We start from the raw sequence: 21,814 nt of genomic DNA, 5'->3' as shown, positions 1-21,814 counted from the left end.
GGTGAAATGGAGAGTTCCTAGAAAAATACAACTTAGGACTTAAGAAAGGAACAACCTTGAATAGTCTTAGAACTACTAAGTAAGTTTAATTACTGATTTTTAAAACATTGCCATCATAAAACCAAACCAAACTACTAGTCTTAGATTGCTTACAGGCTGAGTGAGCACATGATTTCAGTTGTATACAAAATCTTCTGGGGAGGGGCACCTGGCTGGCTTAGTTGGTAGAGATTCTTGATCTGGGGGGTCGTGAGTTTGAGCCCCAAGTTCGGGGTGTAGAGATTACTTAAAAAAAGTAACCAAAACCCCCCAAAATCTTCTGGGGAAAAAAGGACAGCACTTATCAGTTTATTTTATGAGGGTAGCCTAACTTTTTTTTTCAGATTTTATTTATTTACTGGTCAGAGAGAGAGAGTGCACCAGCAGGGGGAGTGGCAGGCAGAGGGAGAAGCAGACTCTCCAGTGAACCTGGAGCCTGATGTGAGACTCGATCCCAGGACCCTGGGGTCATGACCTTAACCGACTGAGCCACCCACATGTCACTGGCCTAACTTTTTAAATACAGCCAGACAGTTTGTAAGAAAAGGAAAATTGTAGGACATTTTCAGTTGTGAATATAGGTGCAGAAATACTGAACAAAATCATTAAGAAACGGAATTCATTAAATGCAGAAATGATAAAACTTTACGACGAAGATATGCAAGTTTGGATTAACATTAGAAATCAATATAACGTGGCCCACTGCATTATTAAGGGTAACCATAGGCATAGATAAACGTATAGAAGGCCATGACCATATTTTCCAACAGAATGTAATAATTAGGAGGCCTCATGAAATAAAGGGAGAGCTAAAGATACTAGTTTTGCCATGGTCAGGACTGAAGGGAATGGTTTGTTTTGCTTTTAAAAGGTAGGAGACCAGTTGTAACCTTCCTGGCAGTAATGGGTAGGAACCAGAAGAGTTCAGAATTCTAGCACCCTGAAACCCGAATGAAATCAACACAAAGGCTAGAGTGTCCCTAACCCAGTAATATGTCAATTTATTTCTATCTCATGTATCTACTTGGAAAAGCAAGGTTGATTTTTTTTTTTTTAATTGCATGGTGGTAATCAGAAAATAAAACAAACTTTAAGGGAATGTTCCTTAGGAAAAAAAAAAGTTTAAAAGAAAAGGATTAACTGCAAAGACTCACTTTGCTTGGTTAGGTGATAGAGCTGTTAAATTTTGATGGGATTAAATTTTTTAAGTAAAATTAATTTTTAGGGGAGTGGGGATATAAACTTCCAGTTACGGAATGAATAAGTCATGTGGATGAAAGGTCCAGTAAGGGAGTATCATAGTCAGTCGTATTGTAATAGCATATGGGAACAGATATGGTGAGCATAGCATAATGTATTATTGCATCAGTCTGTTGCACACCTAAAACTAACGTAACACTGTGTCAATACACTTCAGTAAAAAATTTTTTTCACCCTTATTGACATATAATTAACAAAATTAAAATATTTAAAGTGTATATTATGATTTGATGCATGTATGCATTTTGAAGGGATTCCTGCCATCAAGTTAATTAACAATACATCCCTTATCACCTCACTTTTTTTAAGATTTTATTTTTAAGTACTCCCTATACCCAGTGTGGGGCTTGAACCCACAACCCTGAGATCAAGAGTCTCAAGCTCCATTGATTGAGCCAGCCAGGTGCCCCATTACCTATTTATCTGTGTGTGTGTGTGTGTGTGTGTGTGTGAATATTTAAGTTCTGTTCTCTCAGCAAATTTTACAGTGTTACCTACTTTAGTCACCATGTTATACATTAGATCCTCAGACCTTATTCATCTCAAAACTGAAAGTGTATACCCTTTTACCAACTTCTATTTCCCCTACCTCCAGCCTCTGGTAACTGTTTCTCTGCTCTGTTTCTATGAGTTTGACTTTTTTTTACATTTTATATATAAGTGATACCATGTAGTATTTATCTTTCTCTGTCTGGCTTATTCCACTTAGCATAATGCCCTGCACTTTCATCCATGTTCTCACCAGTGTCAGAATTTCCTTCTTATGGCTGAAGAATATTCCATTACACACACACACACACTCAGTTGACCTTTGGGCAATCTTGAGCAATTCGAGGGTTAGGGGCACCAACCTCCTGCATAGTTAAAAATCCACAGTGAAGAATCCACCCAGGTGGCTCAGTTGGTTAAGCATCCAACTACTTTTTCTTTTTTTTAGATTTATTTATTTGAGAGAGAGGGTAAGGGGAGAGGCAGAGGGAGAGGGAGAAAGAGAATACTCAAGCAGACTCCCCGCTGAGCATGGAGCCTAGTGCTCAATCCCAGGACCCCAAGATCATGACCTGAGCTGAGATCAGGAGTCAGACACTTAACTGACTGAGCCACCCAGGCACCCCAGCATCCAACTCTTAATTTTGGCTCGGGTCATGATCTCAGGGTTGTGTTGAGCTCTGCACTGAGCATGGAGCCTGCTTAAGATTCTCTCTTTCCCTCTCCCTTTGCCCCTCTCCCCACCCCCGCTCACTTGAGCACTCGTTCTCTCTCTTAAAAAAATAAAAAATAAATAAAAATCCACATATAACTTTTGACTCCCTAAAAACTTAACTACTAATAGCCTACTGTTAACTGGAAGCCTTACTGATAACATTAACAATTGATTAACACATATTTTGTATGTTATGTGTATTTATTTTGTATGTTACATGTATTATATAATGTATTCTTACAATAAAGTAAGCTAGAGAAAAGAAAATGTTATTGAGAAAATCAGGCCAGGAGCCTTGCTCAGTCAGTAGAACATGCAACTCTTGATCTCAGGGTTGTGAGGTCAAGCCCCACATTGGGTGTAGAGCTTACTTAAACAACCACCAAAAAATCAGAAAAAAGAAAAAATCATAAGGAAAAGAAAATACATTTACAATATTGTAAAAAGAATCACACATATGGGATGCCTGGGTGGCTCGGTTGGGCATCTGCCTTCCGCTCAGGTTGTGATTCCAGGGTCTTGGGATCGAGCCCCACATCGGGCTCCTTGCTCAGCTGGGAACCTGCTTCTCCCTCTGCCTGCCGCTCCCCCTGCTTGTGCTCTCTCTCTCTGACAAATAAATAAAATATTTTTTAAAAAATCGCACATAAGTGCATCTGCACAGTTAAAACCCATGTTGTGCAAGGGTCAGCTATATATGTATATACATCTTTATCCATTCATGTCTTTATTCATTTATCTGTTAATGGACATTTAGGTTTCTATATCTTGGCTATTACAAATAATGCTGCTGTGAACATGGGAGTGCAGATAGCACTTTGATAACCCATTTTTGTTGTCTTTGCATATATACACAGCAATGGGGTAGTTCTGTTTTTAATTTTTTGAGGAACCTCTTACTTTCCATAGTAGTTGCACCAATTTATGTTCCCACCAGTAGTGCACCAGGATTCCCTTCTCTCCACGTTCTTGCCAACACTTGTTATCTCTCATATTTTTAATGATAGCCATTCTAACAGGTGTAAGGTGATACCTCATTGTGTTTTTTTTATTTTTTTATTTTTTTTAAAGATTTTATTTATTTGAGAGAGAGAATGAGAGAGAGAGAGCATGAGAGGGAAGCGGGTCAGAGGGAGAAGCAGACTCCCTGCTGAGCAGGGAGCCCGATGCGGGACTCGATCCCGGGACTCCAGGATCATGACCTGAGCCGAAGGCAGTCGCTTAACCAACTGAGCCACCCAGGCGCCCTACCTCATTGTGTTTTTGATTTGCATTTTTCTCATTATTAGTAATGTTGACCATTTGTATATTTTGTTTGGAAAAATATATATTTAGTTCCTCTGCCCATCTTTAAATCAGATTTTTTTTGCCTTTTTTTTTTTTTGCTATTGAACTGTGTGTGAATTCTCTGTATTTTTTGAATATTAACCTTTTATCAGATATGTGATTTGTAAATATTTTTTCTCATTCCCTATGTTGCCTTTTCATTTTGTTGATGGTTTCCTTTCCTGTGCAGTTTTTAGTTTGATGTAATCTCACTTGTTTATTTTTTGCTTTTGGTGTCAAATCCAAAAAATCATTTCCCAGACCAGTGCCATGGAGCTTACCTCTGTTTTCTTCTAGGAGTTTTATGGTTTCAGGTCTTAAATTTAAGTCGTTCATGTGTTTTGAGTTGATTTTTGTGTGTGGTGTAGGATAGGTGTCTATTTTCATTCTTTTGCATGTCGCTGTCCAGTTTTCCCAACACCGTTTATTGAAGAGACCTTTCCCTCTTGTGTATCTTACCCCCTTTGTCATAAATTAATTGATCATACACATGTGGGTTTATTTCTGTGCTCACTTCTCTTCCATTGATTTATGTCTGTTTTTATGTCAATACCATACTGTTTTATTACTGTAGCTTTGTAATATAGTTTGGAAGTATGATGCCTCCTGTGTTGTTCTCTCTAAAAAAAGAGGTTATTTGGGGGTCTTTTATGATTCCACACAGATTTTAGGGTTGTTTTTTCTTTTTCTGTGAAAAATGCTGTTAGGATTTTGATAGGGATTGCACTGAATCTGTAGATTGCTTTGGGTAGTATGGACATTTTAACGATATTAATTCTTCCAGTCCATGAGCATGGAATATCTTTTTATTTGTGTCTTCTTCAGTTTCTTTCATCAGTATCTTACAGTTTTCAGTGTGCAGGCCTTCCACTTCCTTGGTTAAATTTATTGCTAAATATTTTATTGTTTTTGATGCAATTATAAATGGCATTATTTCCTTAATTTTCTTTCTGATAGTTGTTAGTATTAGAAGCACAATTTTTTATGTTGACTTTATATCCTGCACGTTTACTGAATTTATTAGTTGTATTTTCATTTATTTTTTAAATATTTATTTACTTATTTGAGAGAGTGGGGGGAGGGGCAGAGGAAGAGGGAAAGGGAAAGCAGACTCACTGCTGAGTGCGGAGCCTGACATGGAGCTTGATTTCAGGACGCTGTGATCATGACCTGAGCCGAAATCAAGAGTCAGACATTTAGCCAGCTGAGCCACTCAAGCACTCCCGTTTATTAGTTTTAACTGTTTTTGGGTGGAATCTTTAGGATTTTCTGTATATAATATCTCATTATGTTCAAATAGAGACACTTTTACTTCTTCCTTTGCAATTTGGATACCTCTCATTTCTTTTTCTTGCCTAATTGCTCTGGCTAGAATTTTCAGTACTGTGTTGAATAAAAGTGGAGCGTGTGAGCATCCTTGTCTTGTTCTTGATCTTAGAGGAAAAGCTTTCAGTTTTTCACCATTGTGGTGTTAGCTGTGGGCTTGTCATATATGGCCTTTATTATTTTGAGGTTTACCCCCCTCTATACCCAGTTTGTTGAAAGTTGTTATCAAGAATAGATGTTGAATTTTGTCAAGTGTTTTTTCTGCATCTGTTGAGATGATCATACAATTTTTGTCTTTCATTTTATTAATGTGTATCACACTGATTGATTTGCAGATATTGAACCATCTTGCATACCTGGAATAACTACCACTTGATCATAGGGCATGATCCTTTTAATGTGCTGTTGAATTCTGTTTGCTAATATTTTGTTGGGGATTTTTTGGGGGGGGTGGATTTTTACATCTATGTTTATCAGGGATATTGGCTTATAATTTTCTTGTAGTGTTGTCTGGCTTTGCGATCAGGGTAATGCTAGCTTTGTAAAGTGAATTTATAAGTGTTCCCTTGTATTTTTTTGGAAGAGTTTGAGAAAGATTTGTATCAGTTCTTCAAATATTTAGTAGAAATCACCCTTTTCACCATCTGATTCTGGAATTGTCTTTGTTTGGAGGTCTTTGATTACTGATTCAGTCTCCTTACTAGTAATTGTTCTGTTCACATTTTCTATTTCTTCATGATTCATTCTTGGTAGCATGTATGTTTTTAGGAATTTATCCATTTCTTCTATTTTGTTCACTTTGTTGGCATATAATTGTTCATAGTTTTTTTCTTAAACATTTTACTTATTTTTAAGATTTTATTTTTCAGTAATCTCTATACCCAGTGTGGGGCTCAAACTCACAACCCTGGGATAGAGAGTCACATGCTCTACCGACTGAGTCAGCCGTGTGCCCCTATAATTGTTCATAGTTTTATGATCCTTTGTATTTGTGTGGTGTTAGTTGTAATGTGTTCTCTTTATTTATAATTTTATTATTTGGGTCCTTTCTCTTTTTCCTTGTTAAGTCAAGGCAAAGGTTTGTGTATTTTGTTTATCTTTTTAACAAAACAGCTCTTTAGTTTCTTAAATCTTTTGTCTTTTTGTCTCTATTTCATTTTTTTCACTCTCATCTTTGTTAAATTTCCTTTTTTCTACGAATTTTGGGCTTAGTTTGTTCTTTTTCTAGTTCCTTGTGCTGTAAAGTTAGATTGAGATCTTTCTTAATGTAGGCATTTATTGCTGTAAATTTCCTTCTTAAAACCTTTTGCTGCATCTCTTAAGTTTTGGTATGTTGTATTCCCATTTTCACTTATTTTGTTTTTCATTTTCACTTAAGATATTTTTTTATTTCTCTTTGATTTCATCTTTGACTCATTGGTTGTTTAGTAGTGTGTTGTTTAATCTTCACATATTTGTGAGTTCCCAGTTTTCTTGTAACTGATTTTTAATCTTATTTCAAGTAGGAGTTAATTGTTAGGTTTTTGAAGGAAAAAAGAATTCAAGTTTCTTTCTTTTTTCTACTTTAGGTACATACCTCCTGATAAGAGAGAAGAAAATGACCAATCAACCCACAAGTGGATGGTATATGTCCGAGGGTCTCGTAGAGAACCCAGCATTAATCATTTTGTCAAGAAAGTTTGGTTCTTTCTTCATCCCAGCTATAAACCAAATGACCTTGTGGAAGTTAGGTAAGCACAGTTGAGTTATTTAATTTAAGAAGTACAGATTTACTGAAGTGGAAAAAGAGTGATTTAACTTGACACCATTCCCTTTAATTATTACATTATTAATAATTTACTTTGCTTTGGCTCTTAGATAGAGTTTTAAGTGTGGTTCCCTCTTGCAGATTATTGTCTCCCTGAAAAGGCAGTATTCCTCCTGTCAGAATTATATTAGCGGATTTTGCTCCCCCTGGAAATAGCTGAATTTATTTATATAGATACAGATAAAGATAAAAGTGTTCCTGTTTTTTTATGACTATCAGAATGTAGCAGAATTAAACATGGGAGTCTAACATTACAGTAATATTTAATATTGAAAGTTCCTCGTGATCTCATCCTCTCAGAAGTAACCGCAGTGACATTTTTCCTACATGTATTAACCTTGTATAGTTGTTTGTTGTTGTACAAAGATGGAATTTTTTATATATATATATAGATATATATATTATTCTGAAATTTGTTTCATTTAGGTGTATTCTTTTTAAAAAAATTTATTTTAAAGATTTCTTTATTTTTACTTTAGAGAGAGAGCGAGAGCATGTGTGAGCAGGGGCGGAGGGGCAGAGGGAGAGAGAGAATCCCTAAGCACATTCCCCACTGAGCATGGAGCCCAATGTGGAGCTTGACCCCAAGACCCTGAGACCATAACCTGAGCCAGAATCAAGAGTCAGATGCTTAACCAACTGAGCCACCCAGGCACCCCTATTTTATTTATTTATTTGAGAGAGAGAGGGATTGCGTGTGCCTGAGAGTGGGGGGAGGGTCAGAGGGAGAGCATCTCAAGCCAACTCCACACTGAGCATGGATCTCAATGCAGGGCTCTATCTCACGACTGATGAGATCATGACCTGGGCCACCCAGGCTCCTCTTTAAGTGTATTCTTTACATCTTTATATAATATTACATACTACATATGCATTCATTGTGTGAATGTATTGTAGAAGTGGTTTTGGTTTATTATCATTGAAATTTCCTATATCCTCAGCTCTCTTTAGAATGTTCCCTCCACTCCTGACTCCTAAATAAAACATGGCTGTCTTCCGAGAACACTGCTTTTGAGAACAGCTTTCAAGTGGCAGCTGATTTTTGTCTCACACCATGTGCCAGTGGGCCTGGGGATGGGTGTCTCTTCCTTTCACATATTTGTGGCTTCTAGACCATCTTTTCCCTTTTTCTGCCTAAAAACCCTCAGCTCTTTTGGGGCGTTGTATGATCCTCCCAGTATTCTGTGGTTTTTCCTTCTTGGTCATTGGTACATTTCACCTTCTATGAGGAATCCAGAAATAAAAAAGTCTGTTTGGGGGAGGCAGTCCTTTTTTTGTGTGAAATACATGTATCTTTTTGAAGTTTAACATTTCCATAGGTGATGTCTGTTGGTAAGCCTTAGGTTACTTTTTTGCTTCCAGAAATATGGTTAGGGAGATTTTTCCCTTTTAAAAACATTGTTCCTTTTTCCTGGCCTTTATGCTATTTGTCTGTCTTCTCTGGCAGCCATCCTTCCTGTTCATTCACTAGAGTTTAGCCAATGTACATAAATTGAGGAGCACAGCTGATTTGCTATATCCATTTTAAGAGAAATCCAATATACAAATAGTATAATTGACGTATATTGCAAAATGAATTTAGGCTATCTACTTTACTGGAATTTAAATGACCAAACATGTCATCAATAGAACTTTAATTATTCCTCTAAAGTTCACCATGCCTCTAGGCCCCACTGCATCCCTTTTCAAACTGCTGTCTCAATTCGACCTTCTCATTTGACCCTAAGCCTGTCTTTTAATTTCTGTCTGAACCTATACCAGCATCATGGCTACTTCTCTTGCTAACTCAGTCATTGTTCAACTGGTTTCTCCCATCCAGGGCGCTCTGGTTTTCTTTGCTTTCTCTTCTCTCTGGTTTATAACATAGCTGTTGCTTTTTCACCTTTCCAGGCTACACTCATACTCAGGGATTTTTCCTGTCTTGAGCCCTCCTGGTAGCCTCTGGCTCTGTTCTTGATAATTCAGATCTGTTGTTAGATTCTTCTCAGGTTGTGTTCTTGGAGTTTGTCTTTACTGAATTCATGTCTCCTCTTAGTTTTGCAAAAACACATCCCCCTGAGTGTTCCTTCCTCCTTGCCATCTTGGCATCTTCTCTCATTTCAGCAATTCCAAGCCACTGATTCATAATGAACATTTTCATTTTAATGCATTCTCTCTCCCCCATTAACTTAAACCGTATTTTTGAGTACATGACATTCTCTCAGTTAAATTTAAAATGTTTTTATTATGGAAAATTCCAAACATACTCAGAAGCAGAGTATCTTGAACCCTCCTATACCGAATCATTAACAATTTGCTAGTCTTTTTTCCATCAACTTTCCTTTTTCTTCCCTTCACAAATTATGTTTTGACTGAAAATTCTTTAGTCCAATCAGCATTCACATACATTCCTCCTCTATCCACTAAAATCATAGTCACTGGTGAAGATCGTATGGTAAACATAGTTCCTTAAGTCCTTTTAGCGGATAGTTTCAAATAAATTGTCACTTTCAGATTGAGCATTTGTGATTTATTCTATTTTTGCCAGAGTAGAGGAATAAATATGAGTGTCTGGGGTAGGAAACATATACCTCACAGCCTGTGTCTGCCAAGTAGCAGTCAAGGATTCTGGCTTCTAATATGTAACATCCATCAAATCACCTTCCCTGCCTATGGAAATCATGATGTTGGATTATATACTATAAGTCTCTTAGCTCTAAGTATTCAGTGATTGAAAGTTTAATGTAGGTTTGAGTTGAATTTTTCTTTTAGCATTTCAGGAAAAATTCAGTGTATCGATTGAGCTTCAGATGAGAAAAATGTAAATTATTATCAGAGGCTGTGAATTTCCGACTTACCCAGTAGGAGAAAACATTTCCTCTCTAGAATGAGAATGTGACTCTGGCTTAATGTGTTAATATATGCTTTTCCCTAGAGAGCCTCCTTTTCATCTAACCAGAAGAGGCTGGGGTGAGTTTCCTGTCAGAGTTCAAGTTCATTTTAAGGACAGCCAGAACAAGCGGATAGATATCATACATAATCTGAAGGTATTGTAACAACACGTTACTCCCCCGAAATGATGTACCTCTTTTTACCTGGTTACTTAAAGCTGTTGGTTAGGCCTTTTGAGGGAAGTGGCCAAGGACGGTGGAAGCAGGACTAATCTTTTTGATTGTGTTATGCAGACTGCTACAACACTCCTTTGTTCTCTGAAGGCTGGGGAAGGGTTGCGTTATAGCAGAATGTATATTTAAAAAGATGAACTGATCAGATTATCAGAAGACTTGAATCGCTGATCAAAGCTCACTGTTACTGTGTTACCTGAGACTAAGTGACTGAGGTCTTAAAAACAAAATCTATTTACTTTTCTGTAAAATGAGGCAAATAAGCGTCGTCTATTTATCTCATAAGGATATAGATATGTTTATCTTGTAAGGATAAAGACAGAAATGAACATGTTGTAGGAAATTGAAAGTACTGTACAAAGTTGTAATTCTTTTGATTTGTATTTTAAGAAATTCTTCATTGATATATCTCCATGTTTATTATGTAGCCATTATATTTTATGAAGTGTCTTCTATACATGTGGAAAAACTACCAATTATAGTAAGTGAAAAGCACAGAGTACAAAACTGTATGTTATAGTATGAAGTCAACTGTGATTTTAAATAGGTGGAAAAAACAAAAGAAATATACCAAAATTTTGGAGTAATTGAAGTAATGACATTGTGGGCAATTTCTCTTGCCCTTATTATCTTTTTTTTTCTTCTAATTTTATATAATAAACATGTTTAACTTTTATAATTGAAAGGCCATTTTTAAAATGTTTTCCTAGTTCCTCTCTATATAGTTTCATGTAGATTTTCTCTACATAAGATAAATTTCTAATATTAAACTTACCCCAAAACACTCTTACTTTGTGGTTTACCACATTGTTCCCATTAATGGCTCACAAAATTGAACTCAGTGAGTATCAGTACATCTGCAGAATTCCCATTTTGTTCCTTTTGTTCTACCAATACAACCTTTTCAATCTTAAGGTTGAAATTTGCCCTCCATTGGTGATAGCACTGCTTAACTTCATGTTGCAGTTATTTTTTTAGAGATTATTCTAAGACTAGATTGCTTTCTGACCTCAGAAAAGAACTGGAACAAAATAAAGAATATGCATGGGCGTCTGGGTGGTTCAGTTGGTTAAGCGACTGCCTTCTGCTCAGGTCATGATCCCAGAGTCCTGGGAGCAAGTCCCACATTGGGCTCCCTGTTCAGCAGGGAGTCTGCTTCTCCCTCTGACCCTACCCGCTTTTGGGCTCTCTCTCTCTCACTCTTGTTCTCTCTCAAATAAATAAATAAAATCTTTAAAAAAAATAAAATAAAGAATATATAGCCACTTTGTTCAGAGGGGCAGGATATGGTCCCACTTAATTAGAGGAAGGTCTAAAATAGTTTGCTTTCCTTTTATCTTATTTTTTTTTTATTTTTTTATTGTTATGTTAATCACCATATATTACATCATTAGTTTTTGACCTTTTATCTTATTTTAAGCATTACACATACCATCTTATATCACACTGGGCCCAGCCCTAATTTCTAAAATAAAAGGAATTGTTTACATAGTTCTCATCCTATTATATTGTCTACATCACTTAGAGTTCCTGGTGGAGTATTGAGACACAGTTTATTATGTTTTATTTTTTTATTTTTAAAAGTTTATTTATTTAAGCAATCTCTGCATCCAACGTGGGGCTCAAACTCATGATTTTGAGATCGAGAGCTGCATGCTCTACTGACTGAGCCCACCAGGCACCCCAGAGGCACACTGTTTTAAAAATGACAGTATTTAAACTTTCTTATCAGCTTTTCTGGAAAACTTAATTTTACTGTTTGTTATGTATTGATTTGCCTTGAGGCCTTAAACGTCTGTGTTGTACTTGTATGATCTTTGTTTGTACTGGAGTGTTCTTTTGCCTGTTATTTCTTTGTTAACTCACAGAGCCATCTTGGATTCTTGCCTCTTTGTTCTAAATATTTGTTCAGTTACTATTATTCTTTCTTCATCATCTTTCCTACCCTTTGCCTTTCCCACTCTTGCCTAGACCATTATTCTACTGTCTCCTGATCAGCTTCCTTCCTTCTAATCTGTCTCCTTTACCCTTAGTCCATGCTGCACACCACCATCCAATTAGTATTCCTGAAATAGGAGAACCATTATGCTATTCCTTCTGAGAAACCTTCATTGAATTCCCTCCACTTAAGTTCAGACTTCCTGCCTACTCTTCAGGGCTTTTCACATTTTGACTGAACACACTTCCCCTAAATTATCTCACACTAGTCCCCTGCATGGATATACTACTCCAGCCAGGTCAGTTATTCATGTCCCAGAAGTGCCTCGGGCCTTCTTCTCTTGTGTCTTTTTTTTATGCTCTTGCCCTCCTAGAATGCCTGTTTGAATTCTTTCCATTCTTAAAGTTCAAGTTCCTTTGTACTTTTCCTAACTATTTAAGCCCATAGTGACCTCTTGGTATACTGGAATGCTGAAATACTTGATCTATATTTGATACTGTATAATTACATTAAATACTAAATACTCAAGTGTTAGATGTATGTACAATTTAAAGTTCCCAGAATGTATGCAATTCCCACATTCTGCATTCCTGATCAGCTGTCAACCATAGAGCACAGTAACTCCCAGAACAATCCATTTATCCATTTAGTAAATAAGCTTTTGGTAAGTTCTTTCATAAATTTAACTAAAACTGTGTGCTTTTTTTTTAACCTTGATTTTATTTGTGCTCATTTGATTTCTGGAGTAGCACAGGACAGGACTTTGTTTTGTTTTATAAGAACCCTAAAAATGTTTAATGACAGCCTTCATGTCTCTCCTTAAATCATTTCCAGGCAGAACCTATTCTTGTAAAATTCCTTGTGTGTTGTACTTTCTAGTTCCTCTTGCTGTTTTGATAACAGTTCTATTTTATCAGTGTCTCTCTTAGAGTGTGGTCCCAAGAATGATAAATAAGCCAGTGCACATTACAGAGAGACTATTATTTCCATGCTCTGAAGAATATGAAAATGGATATAGCCTAAAATTAGTAGTCATACTGTTGGCTATGATTTAAGTATTAAAACTAGATCTCTTCCATGGAACTAGCATGAATCCACCCTGCATTGTCTTTCTTTTGGGAAACTAGATCTCATGACCGAGTTGTCATGTCTGTGTTGGCTGCTAAGGAACTCAGCCTGACTTGAAATCTACTTTTTGCAAGTCTTAGAGTTTTCTATTTACTGATTAGTAAATCATCTTTCCTTTTTACCCAACTGAATAGTTTTTCCCTGTCGATCTTACTCTGTAATGTTTATTTCTTTTCAAAAGACTTATTTATTTTTGAGAGAGTGGGAGGGGGGAGGGAGCATGAGCTGGTGGGGGAGGGGAGAGGGACAGTGTTAGAGAACCTCAAGCAGACTCCCTGCTGAGCAAGGAGCCAAACTCAAGCTTGATCTCAAGACCCTGAGATCATGACCTGAGCCAAATCAAGAGTCCTTTGCTTAACCAGCTGAGCCGCCCAGGTGCTTCCGTGTAATGTTTATATTGGTAAGCTCCACAGATCCTTTTTTTTTTGCAGAATGCTTTATTGCTTCAAACAAAGCAAAAATGCTGTCAAATAACAAATTGTTTATGCTAAACAAAAACTTTTTTTGATTTTCATTTTATTTTTATTGAAATATAGTTGACATACCGTGTTATACTAGTTACAGGTATACAACATAGTGATTTAACAATTCTATACATTATGCAGTGCTCGACTCGGTAAGTGTAGTCACCATACAAAGTTACTACAGTATTATCGACTATATTCCCTATGCTGTACTTGTCATCCCTGTGACTTATTTATTATATAACTGGAAGTTTGTACCTCTTAATCCCCTTCACTTATTTTGCCCAACACCCTAGCCCTGTCTTCTCTGGCGACTACCAGTTCTGTGTGTTTATAGGTCTGTTTCTAGTTTTTGTTTGTTTGTTTATTTGTCTTGTTCTTTAGATTCTATATATAAGAATTTGTCTTTTTCTGACTGAATTCACTTAGCACAATAGCCTCTAGGTCCATCCATGTTGCATATGGCAAGATTTCATTCTTTTTTTGGCTGAGTAATATTCCGTATTTGTGTGTGTGTGTGTGTATACAGACCTTTTTTTTTAAGTGATAGAATATAAATAAAATATAGGAATAAGAACAGCCTCTTTGTAAATGTAAATTTTGTTTATATTATTAACATTCGCTCAGGTTATACTCCTTTCTTTCTTCTAAAATAAATCATCCATGATGCTAATACATTGGAAGTGATTATTAGCATTGCCTATATTGCTTAAATTTTCGTTCATTTTTTTCAAAAATGTTTAGTAAATATACTTTAAGTATATAATTGTGTCATCATACTATATGTGTATTTTTATAGCCAATCTATTTATTTTTAAAAGATTTTATTTATTTGAGAGGGAGAGAGAGAGAGAGAGCAAGAGCACAAGAGCAGGGAGAGGGAGAAGCAGGCTCCCCACTGGGCGGGGAGCCCAACATGGGACTTGAATCTAGGACCCTGAGATCGTGACCTCAGCTGAAGGCAGATGCTCAACCGACTAAGCCTCCCAGGCGGACATCCCATTTTAAATCCCATTTTTAAAAAAAAAATGATTAAAAAAAATTTTTTACTTATTGGTTTTTGTTTTGTTTGAGAGGGTGAGAGAGAATCTTCAGCAGGCTACATGCTCAGCATGGAGCCTGACTGGAGGCTCGATCTCACAACTCTGAGATTATGACCTGAGCCAAAATCAAGAGTCAGGCATTTAACTGACCAAACCACCCAGGTGCCCCTGAAAAAAATGATTTTATTTTTTAAGTAATCTCTCCACCCTACATGGGGCTAACACCTACAACCCCAAGATCAAGAGTCACATGTTCTAGCAACCGAGCCAACCAGGCCACGCCCATAGCCTGTCTTTTTAAAATATTTTTTACATCATCTTTGTAAACATCTAAGTGGCTATGTAATACTTTACAAATGATGGTTCAGGATTTACTTAAGGGGTGCCTGGGTGGCTCAGTTGGCTAAATATCTGCTCAGGTCATGATCTCAGGGTCCTGGGATCAAGCTCCACATCGGGCTCTCTGCTCAGCAGGGAGTCTGCCTCTCCCTCGGTGCTCTGCCTCTCTCTCAAATAAGTAAATAAAATCTTTTTTTTTAAAAGATTTTATTTATTTATTTGACAGAGAGAGACACAGTGAGAAAGGGAACACAAGCCGGTGGAGTGGGTGAGGGAGAAGCAGGCTTTCCCACCAAGCAGGGAGCCCGATGTGGGGCTCCATCCCAGGACCCTGGGATCATGACCTGAGCTGAGGGCAGATGCTTAATGACTAAGGCAGCCCTAGATAAAATCTTAAAAAAAAAAAAAAAAAAGATTTACTTAAGCATTTCTCTATTACTTGGATGTTCATGTTTTCAGTTTGTGGTTGTAAATAATGCTGTAGTAAATATCTTTTTGTGTAAAACTTCCTCCATTTTTAGATTGTTCTTAGAATGTTTTTAGAAGTGTATAGTTTATATTAAAAGTACAATACCTATATGTTTGAAGTTGTTTTTATTAATTTTACTCATTCCACCCTGAATAAGAGGGTTTTTATTGAAGTGATTGATAGTTTATATTATGAAAAAGTAGATTCTGTGTTATGAAGGTTTGTGGTGAAAGGGGTTTTAGATGAGATTGTATCCTAAGATTTATAAGTAAGCTCAGTGAAACTTTACACTCTTCTTTTGTCTTTCAATAGCTGGATAGAACTTACACTGGCTTGCAGACTCTTGGAGCAGAGACGGTAGGTTTTTTCCTACAGTATTATTTGGGAATAAGGTAGAATGGAAATTGATCTTCATTTTTATTTAGGAAAAATGAGTGCTTAATTTTTTAAAAAGTTTGTCTTCTCCTTTTTAGTTTAAAAAAATGATAAACAGAATTTACCATTTTAACAATTTTTGTTGTGCAGTTAAGAAGTATTAAATATATTCACATTTTTTGTGCATCTATTGCTACCATCCATCCCCCGAACTCTTTCTCATCTTCGAAAATTGAAATGGTACCCATTTACAACTTCCATCCCCCTCTCCCTTCAGCCTCTGGCAACCACCCTTCTACTTTCTGTCTCTATGAATTTTTGACTAGGTACCATATAAGTGGAATTATACAGTGTGTTTTTTTATTATTGGTATATTTTACTTATCATAATGTTCTCAAGGTTCATCCATGTTGTAGCATGCATCAGAACTTCCTTCTTAAAAAAGGCTGAATAATACTCCATTGTGTGTCTATACCACATTTTGTTTATTTATCTATTAATGAGCACTTGAGTTGCTTTCATCTTTTGGCTCTGTGAATAATCCTGCTAGGAACATGGATGTACAGGTATCTGAGTCTGTGTTTTCAGTTCTTTTGGGTATATACCCAAGAAAGTGGAATTGCTGGATCATAGAGTACCTCTATTTTTTTTTTTTTTTTAAGTAATCTCTACATCCAACATGGGGCTCAAACCCACAACCCCAAGATCAGGAGTTACACATGCCACCAACTAAGCCAGCCAGGTGCCCCATGGTAGCTCTATTTTTAATTTTTGAAGGACTGCCCCACTACTTACACAGCACCTGCACCATTTTACATTCCTGCGAATAGTGCGCAAGAGTTCGTTTCTCCACATCTTTGTCAACACTTACTGTTTTCCCTTTTTTTTTTTTGATAGTAGCCAAACTATTGAGTGTGTGAGGTGGTAAATTTCATTGTGGTTTTGGTTTGCATTTCCCTAATGATTATTGATGTTGAGTATCTTTTCATCTTTTTATTGGCTGTGTGTGAATCTTCTTTGGAGAAACGTCTAGTCAAATCCTTTGCCCATTGTGAATCATGTGTTTGGGTTTTTGTTGAGTTTTAGGAGTTCTTTTTACATTCTTGATACGCGTCTCTTATCAGATCATTCGTGGATTGCCTTTTCACTCTGCTGATTGTGTCCTTTGATACATAGATGTTTTTAATTTTGATATAGTCCAATTTGTCTATTTTTTCTTTGGTTGCCTGTGCTTTTAGTGTCATCCAAGAAACCATTGCCAGATTCACTCTCATGAAGCTTTGCCCTATGTTTCCTTCTAAGAGTTTTATTGTTTCAGGTCTTATGCTTGGGTCTTTGATCCATTTTGAGTTAATTTTTGTAAATAGTGTGAGGTAAAGATCCACCTTCATTCTGTTGCATGTGGATTTGCAGTTTTCCCAGCACCATTTGTTGAAAAGACTGTGCTTTTCCCAGTGGTCTTGGCACCCTTGTCAAAAATAATTTGACCATATATATGAGGGGGCATTTTATTCCAGTGGTCTGTATGTCTTCTTGATGCCAGTACCACACTGTTTTGATTACTATAGTTTTGTAATAATCAGTTTTGAAGTCAGGAAATGAGACCTCCAACTTTGTTTTCCTTCCCCATACACCTCCTCCCACTTTTTTTTTTTTTTTTTTTTTTATTCATGATAAATCAGCAGTAGCCATTAGGTGAGAATTAGCTAGTTAAACCCTATTTTGTTTAGGGAAGTGTGCTGTGTTGTATCAAAAGATATTTATTGAGCATATACCGTATACTAGACACTGGTCCTGGTACTGGGGATACAGAGATGAATAAGGTAGCTACTGCTTTTAAGGAGTTATCTTCTTGGTTGTGTTGAAAATGGGGAGAAAGTATATAGTAAACAAAAGCAAATGAGATAATTTCACTTAAAATAAGTGCTATAAAGAAGAGAGTTGCTGGGGGACAAGGGGGTTACTTTAGGTTGGTTAGAGAAGGCGTCTCTGAGAAGGTGACATTCTATTGAGACCCAATGATGAGAAAGAGACACTTATGCAGAGATTTGGGGTGGGAGTAGTGTTCTAAGGCATAGAAACAGCAAATGGAAAGGCCCCAATTATATGATTGGTTTCACTGAGTTATCTGTTAAACCAAACTATATTCTGGGATAAATCCTTTAGTTCTTAGATTGAAATTACCTTTGAAGTCTGATTAGAAATCATTTGTCACATCTCTTAGAGCACCATGTTCTTGGACAGGTTTGGGGGTTTCTGTGACATTGATCATGGATTCATGAGCCCAATTGTTGCCTGATTGTGTAGGTAGTGGATGTTGAGCTTCACCGACATTCTCTTGGAGAAGACTCCATTTATCCTCAGTCCTCCGAGTCAGACATCTCTGATGCCCCACCATCATTGCCTTTGACCATTCCAGCCCCAGTGAAAGCTTCCTCACCGATAAAGCAGTCACATGAGCCAGTACCTGATACATGTATGGAGAAAGGTAATATATTTTTCCTTGTATGGAAATGAATTTTTCCTTTTACAGAGGAGTCACTCTCTGGGGCATTCCTTTCTCTCATTTGTGTAATATGATTTTGAACTGCTGCCTATAGAGATTTAAGAGTGTATGGAAAATAAATTTTCCATTAGTAGGCACGGTGCCTCTACTATATAGTCCAGTTATGAAAATAGCCAAATCTTTATTCTTCTCAGAAAATATTTTTCATGAAGTTCTACTGACATTTTATAGAACATTAAACTCACAAAAAGGCATTAAATGTTTATTTTTTTGATGATTATATTGGTTTCTTCTAATATGTTACAGGAAAACTTTTTGGTTTGGTCCCTAGTTGTGTGAACAAGAAACTGAATGTAAAGTGTCTAATCTTATTTAAAATACAATATAACGACTGACACCACAGAAATACAAAGAATTATAAGAAGATTATGAAAAATTATATGCCAACAAATTGGACAACCTAGACAAAATGGATAAATTCCTAAAAACATATATCTTCCCAAAACTGAATCAGGAAGAAATAGAAAATTTGAACAGACTGATTACCAGCAATGAAAATGAATCAGTACAAAACCTCCTGGGGCGCCCGGATGGCTCAGTTGGTTGAGCATCCAACTCTTTGGTTTTGGCTTAAGTTGTGATCTCAGGGTCATGGGATCAAGCCCCCACATCAGGCACTGTGCTCAGCAGGGAGTCTGCTTGAGATTCTCTCTCTCCCTCTACCCCTCCCCCTGCATGCATGCATGCTCACAATCTCTCTCTAAAATAAGTAAATAAATCTAAAAACAAACAAAAAAACCTCCCAACAAACAAAAGTCCAGGACCAGATGGCTTCATAGGTGGAATTCTACCAAACATTGAAAGAAGAGATAATACCTATTCTTCTCAAATTATTCTAAAAAATAGAAGAGGAAGGAAAGCTTCCTAATTCATTCTATGAGGCCAGTGTTACCCTGATATTGAAACCAGATAAACATACTACAGGCCAATATCTCTGATGAACATAGATGCAGAAATCCTCAACAAAATAGTAGCTAACTGAATCCAACAATAAATTTTTAAAAAATCATTCACCATGATCAAATGGGATTTATTCCTGGGAGGCAAGGATGGTTCAGTATTAAAAAATCAATCAGTGTGATAGGTCACATCAATAACAGAATGTATAAAAGCCATATGATCATTTCAATAGATGCAGAAAAAGCATTTGACAAAGTACACCATTTCTGATAAAAACCTTCAACAAAGTAGGTTTAAAGGAATGTACTTTGACATAATAAAGGCTATATATGAAAAACTCACAGCTAACATCATACTAGTTCCCCTAAGGTCAAGAACAAGACAGGGATGCCCACTCTCACCACTCCATCAACATAATACTGGAAGTCCCAGCCATAGCAATTAGACAAGAAAAAGAAATAAAAAGCATCCAAATTGGTAAGGAAGAAGTAAAACTGTCACTGTTCGCAGATAACATGATACTATATATGGAAAAATCTAAAGACTCCACCAAAAAAATTTCTAGAATTGATAAATGGATTTAGTAAGGTCACAGGATACAAAATCAGTGTACAGAAATCTGTTGCATTTCTATACACTAATAAGAAGCAGCAGAAAGAGAAATTAGGAAAACAATCGCATTTACAATTGCACCAAAAAGAATAAAATACCTAGGAATAAACTCAATCAAGGAAGTGAAAGACTTATACTCTGAAAACTATAAAACACTGAAAGAAATTGAAGGTGACACAAACAAATGGTAAAATATTCCATACTCATGGATTGGAAGAAAAATATTGTTAACATGTCCAGGCTACTCAAAGCAATCTACAGATTTAATGCAGTCCCTACCAAAATAGCAACAGCATTTTTCACAGACTAGAACAAATGATCTTAAAATTTGTATGGAACCACAAAAGACCCTAAGGGGCACTGGGTGGTGCAGTCGGTTGAGCATCTAACTCTTGGTTTCAGGTCGTGGTCTCAGGGTTGTTGGATCAAGCACTGTGTCAGGCTCCAGGCTCAGCAGAGTCTGCTTGGGATTCTCTCTCCCTCTCCTGTCCGTCCTGCTCTCTCTCTAAAATAAAGATAAATTCTCTTTTTTTTTTTAAGACAACTTTATTTATTTTAGAGGAACTGTGTGTGAATGCGAGTAGGGGGAGAGGCAGAGGGAAAGAGAGAATCTCAAGCAGACTCCTCACTGAGCACGGAGCCTGATGTGGAGCTCCATCCCATGACCGTGAGATGATGATCTGAGCCAAAATCAAGAGTCAGACGCTTAACTGAGTGAGCCACCTGGCACTCCAAAAATAAGATTAATCTTAAAAAAAAAAAAAAATCCTAAATAGCCAGAGTCTTGAAAGAGAAGAATAAAACTGGAGGTATCACAATCCCAGATTTCAAGATATACTACAAAGCTGGAGTAATCAAAACAGTATGGTACTGGTACAAAAAAAAGACACGTAGAACAATGGAACAGAATAGAAAACCCAAAAATAAACCCATGCTTATATGGTCATTTCATCTTTGACAAAGGAGGCAAGAATATGCAATGGGAAGAAGTCTGTTCAACAAATGATGTTGGGAAAACGGAACAGCAACATGCAAAAGTATGAAACTGGGCCACTTTTTTATACCACACACAAAAATAAACTTAAAATGGGTTAAGGATCTAAATGTGAAACCTGAACCATAAAAATCCTAGAAGAGATTCCAGGCAATAATTTCTGTGACATTGACAGTAGCAACACTTTTCTAGATATGTCTCCCAAGGCAAGGGAAACAAAAACAAAAATAAACTCTTGGGATGACATCAAAATAAAAAGCTTCTGCACAGGAAAGGAAACAATCAACAAAACTAAAAGATAGTCTACTGAATGGGGGAAGATATTTGCGAATGACATATCCAAAATATATGAAGAACTTCTACAACTCAACACCAAAAAACAAATAATCCAATTTAAAAATAGGCAGAAGACATGAACAGACATTTCTCCAAAGAAGACATACAGATGGCCAACAGATGCATGAAAAGTTGCTCAGCATCACCCATCATTAGGGAAATGCAAATCAGAACCACAATGAGATACCACCTCACACCTGTCAAAATGGCGAAAATCAGAAACACAAGAAAGAGCAAGTGTTGGCGAGGATGTAGAGAAAAGGGAACCCTCATGTACCGTGGGTAGGAATGCAAACTGGTGCAGCCACTGTGGAACACAGTGTGCAGATACCTCAAAAAATTAAAAATTGAAGTATTATATGTATGATACAGTAATTCCACTACTGGGTATTTACTCAAAGAATACAAAAACATGAATTCGAAAAGATACATGCACCCCTGTGTTTATTGCAGCATTATTTACAATAGCCAAATTATGGAAGCAACCCAAGTGTCCATTGACAGATGAATGGATAAAGAAGAGGTGGTGTGTATGTACACACACACACACACACACACACACACACACACACACACACACACA

The 21,814-nt window shown here is 36.7% G+C and overlaps 1 protein-coding gene across 5 annotated transcripts in view; it reads left to right on the top strand.

The window, feature by feature from the left end:
• Nucleotides 1–21,814, top strand: part of YEATS2 (YEATS domain containing 2) — a 107,412-nt gene that overhangs the window by 33,173 nt on the left and 52,425 nt on the right. For all 5 annotated transcript variants that reach the window (XM_073896450.1, XM_073896466.1, XM_073896459.1 and 2 more), the window contains 4 exons: nt 6,724–6,885; nt 9,877–9,988; nt 15,761–15,809; nt 18,135–18,311. In XM_073896450.1, the coding sequence (XP_073752551.1) occupies nt 6,724–6,885; nt 9,877–9,988; nt 15,761–15,809; nt 18,135–18,311 (500 nt within the window). The remainder of the gene's footprint in view (nt 1–6,723; nt 6,886–9,876; nt 9,989–15,760; nt 15,810–18,134; nt 18,312–21,814) is intronic.

Source organism: Callorhinus ursinus, unplaced genomic scaffold (genome assembly GCF_003265705.2).
Source record: "Callorhinus ursinus isolate GAN/ISIS: 27379988/994484 unplaced genomic scaffold, GSC_fseal_2.0 scaffold1, whole genome shotgun sequence".
Lineage (NCBI taxonomy): Eukaryota > Metazoa > Chordata > Mammalia > Carnivora > Otariidae > Callorhinus > Callorhinus ursinus.
Note: the sequence above shows the minus strand (reverse complement) of the source record. Positions and strands in the feature narration are given on the sequence as shown.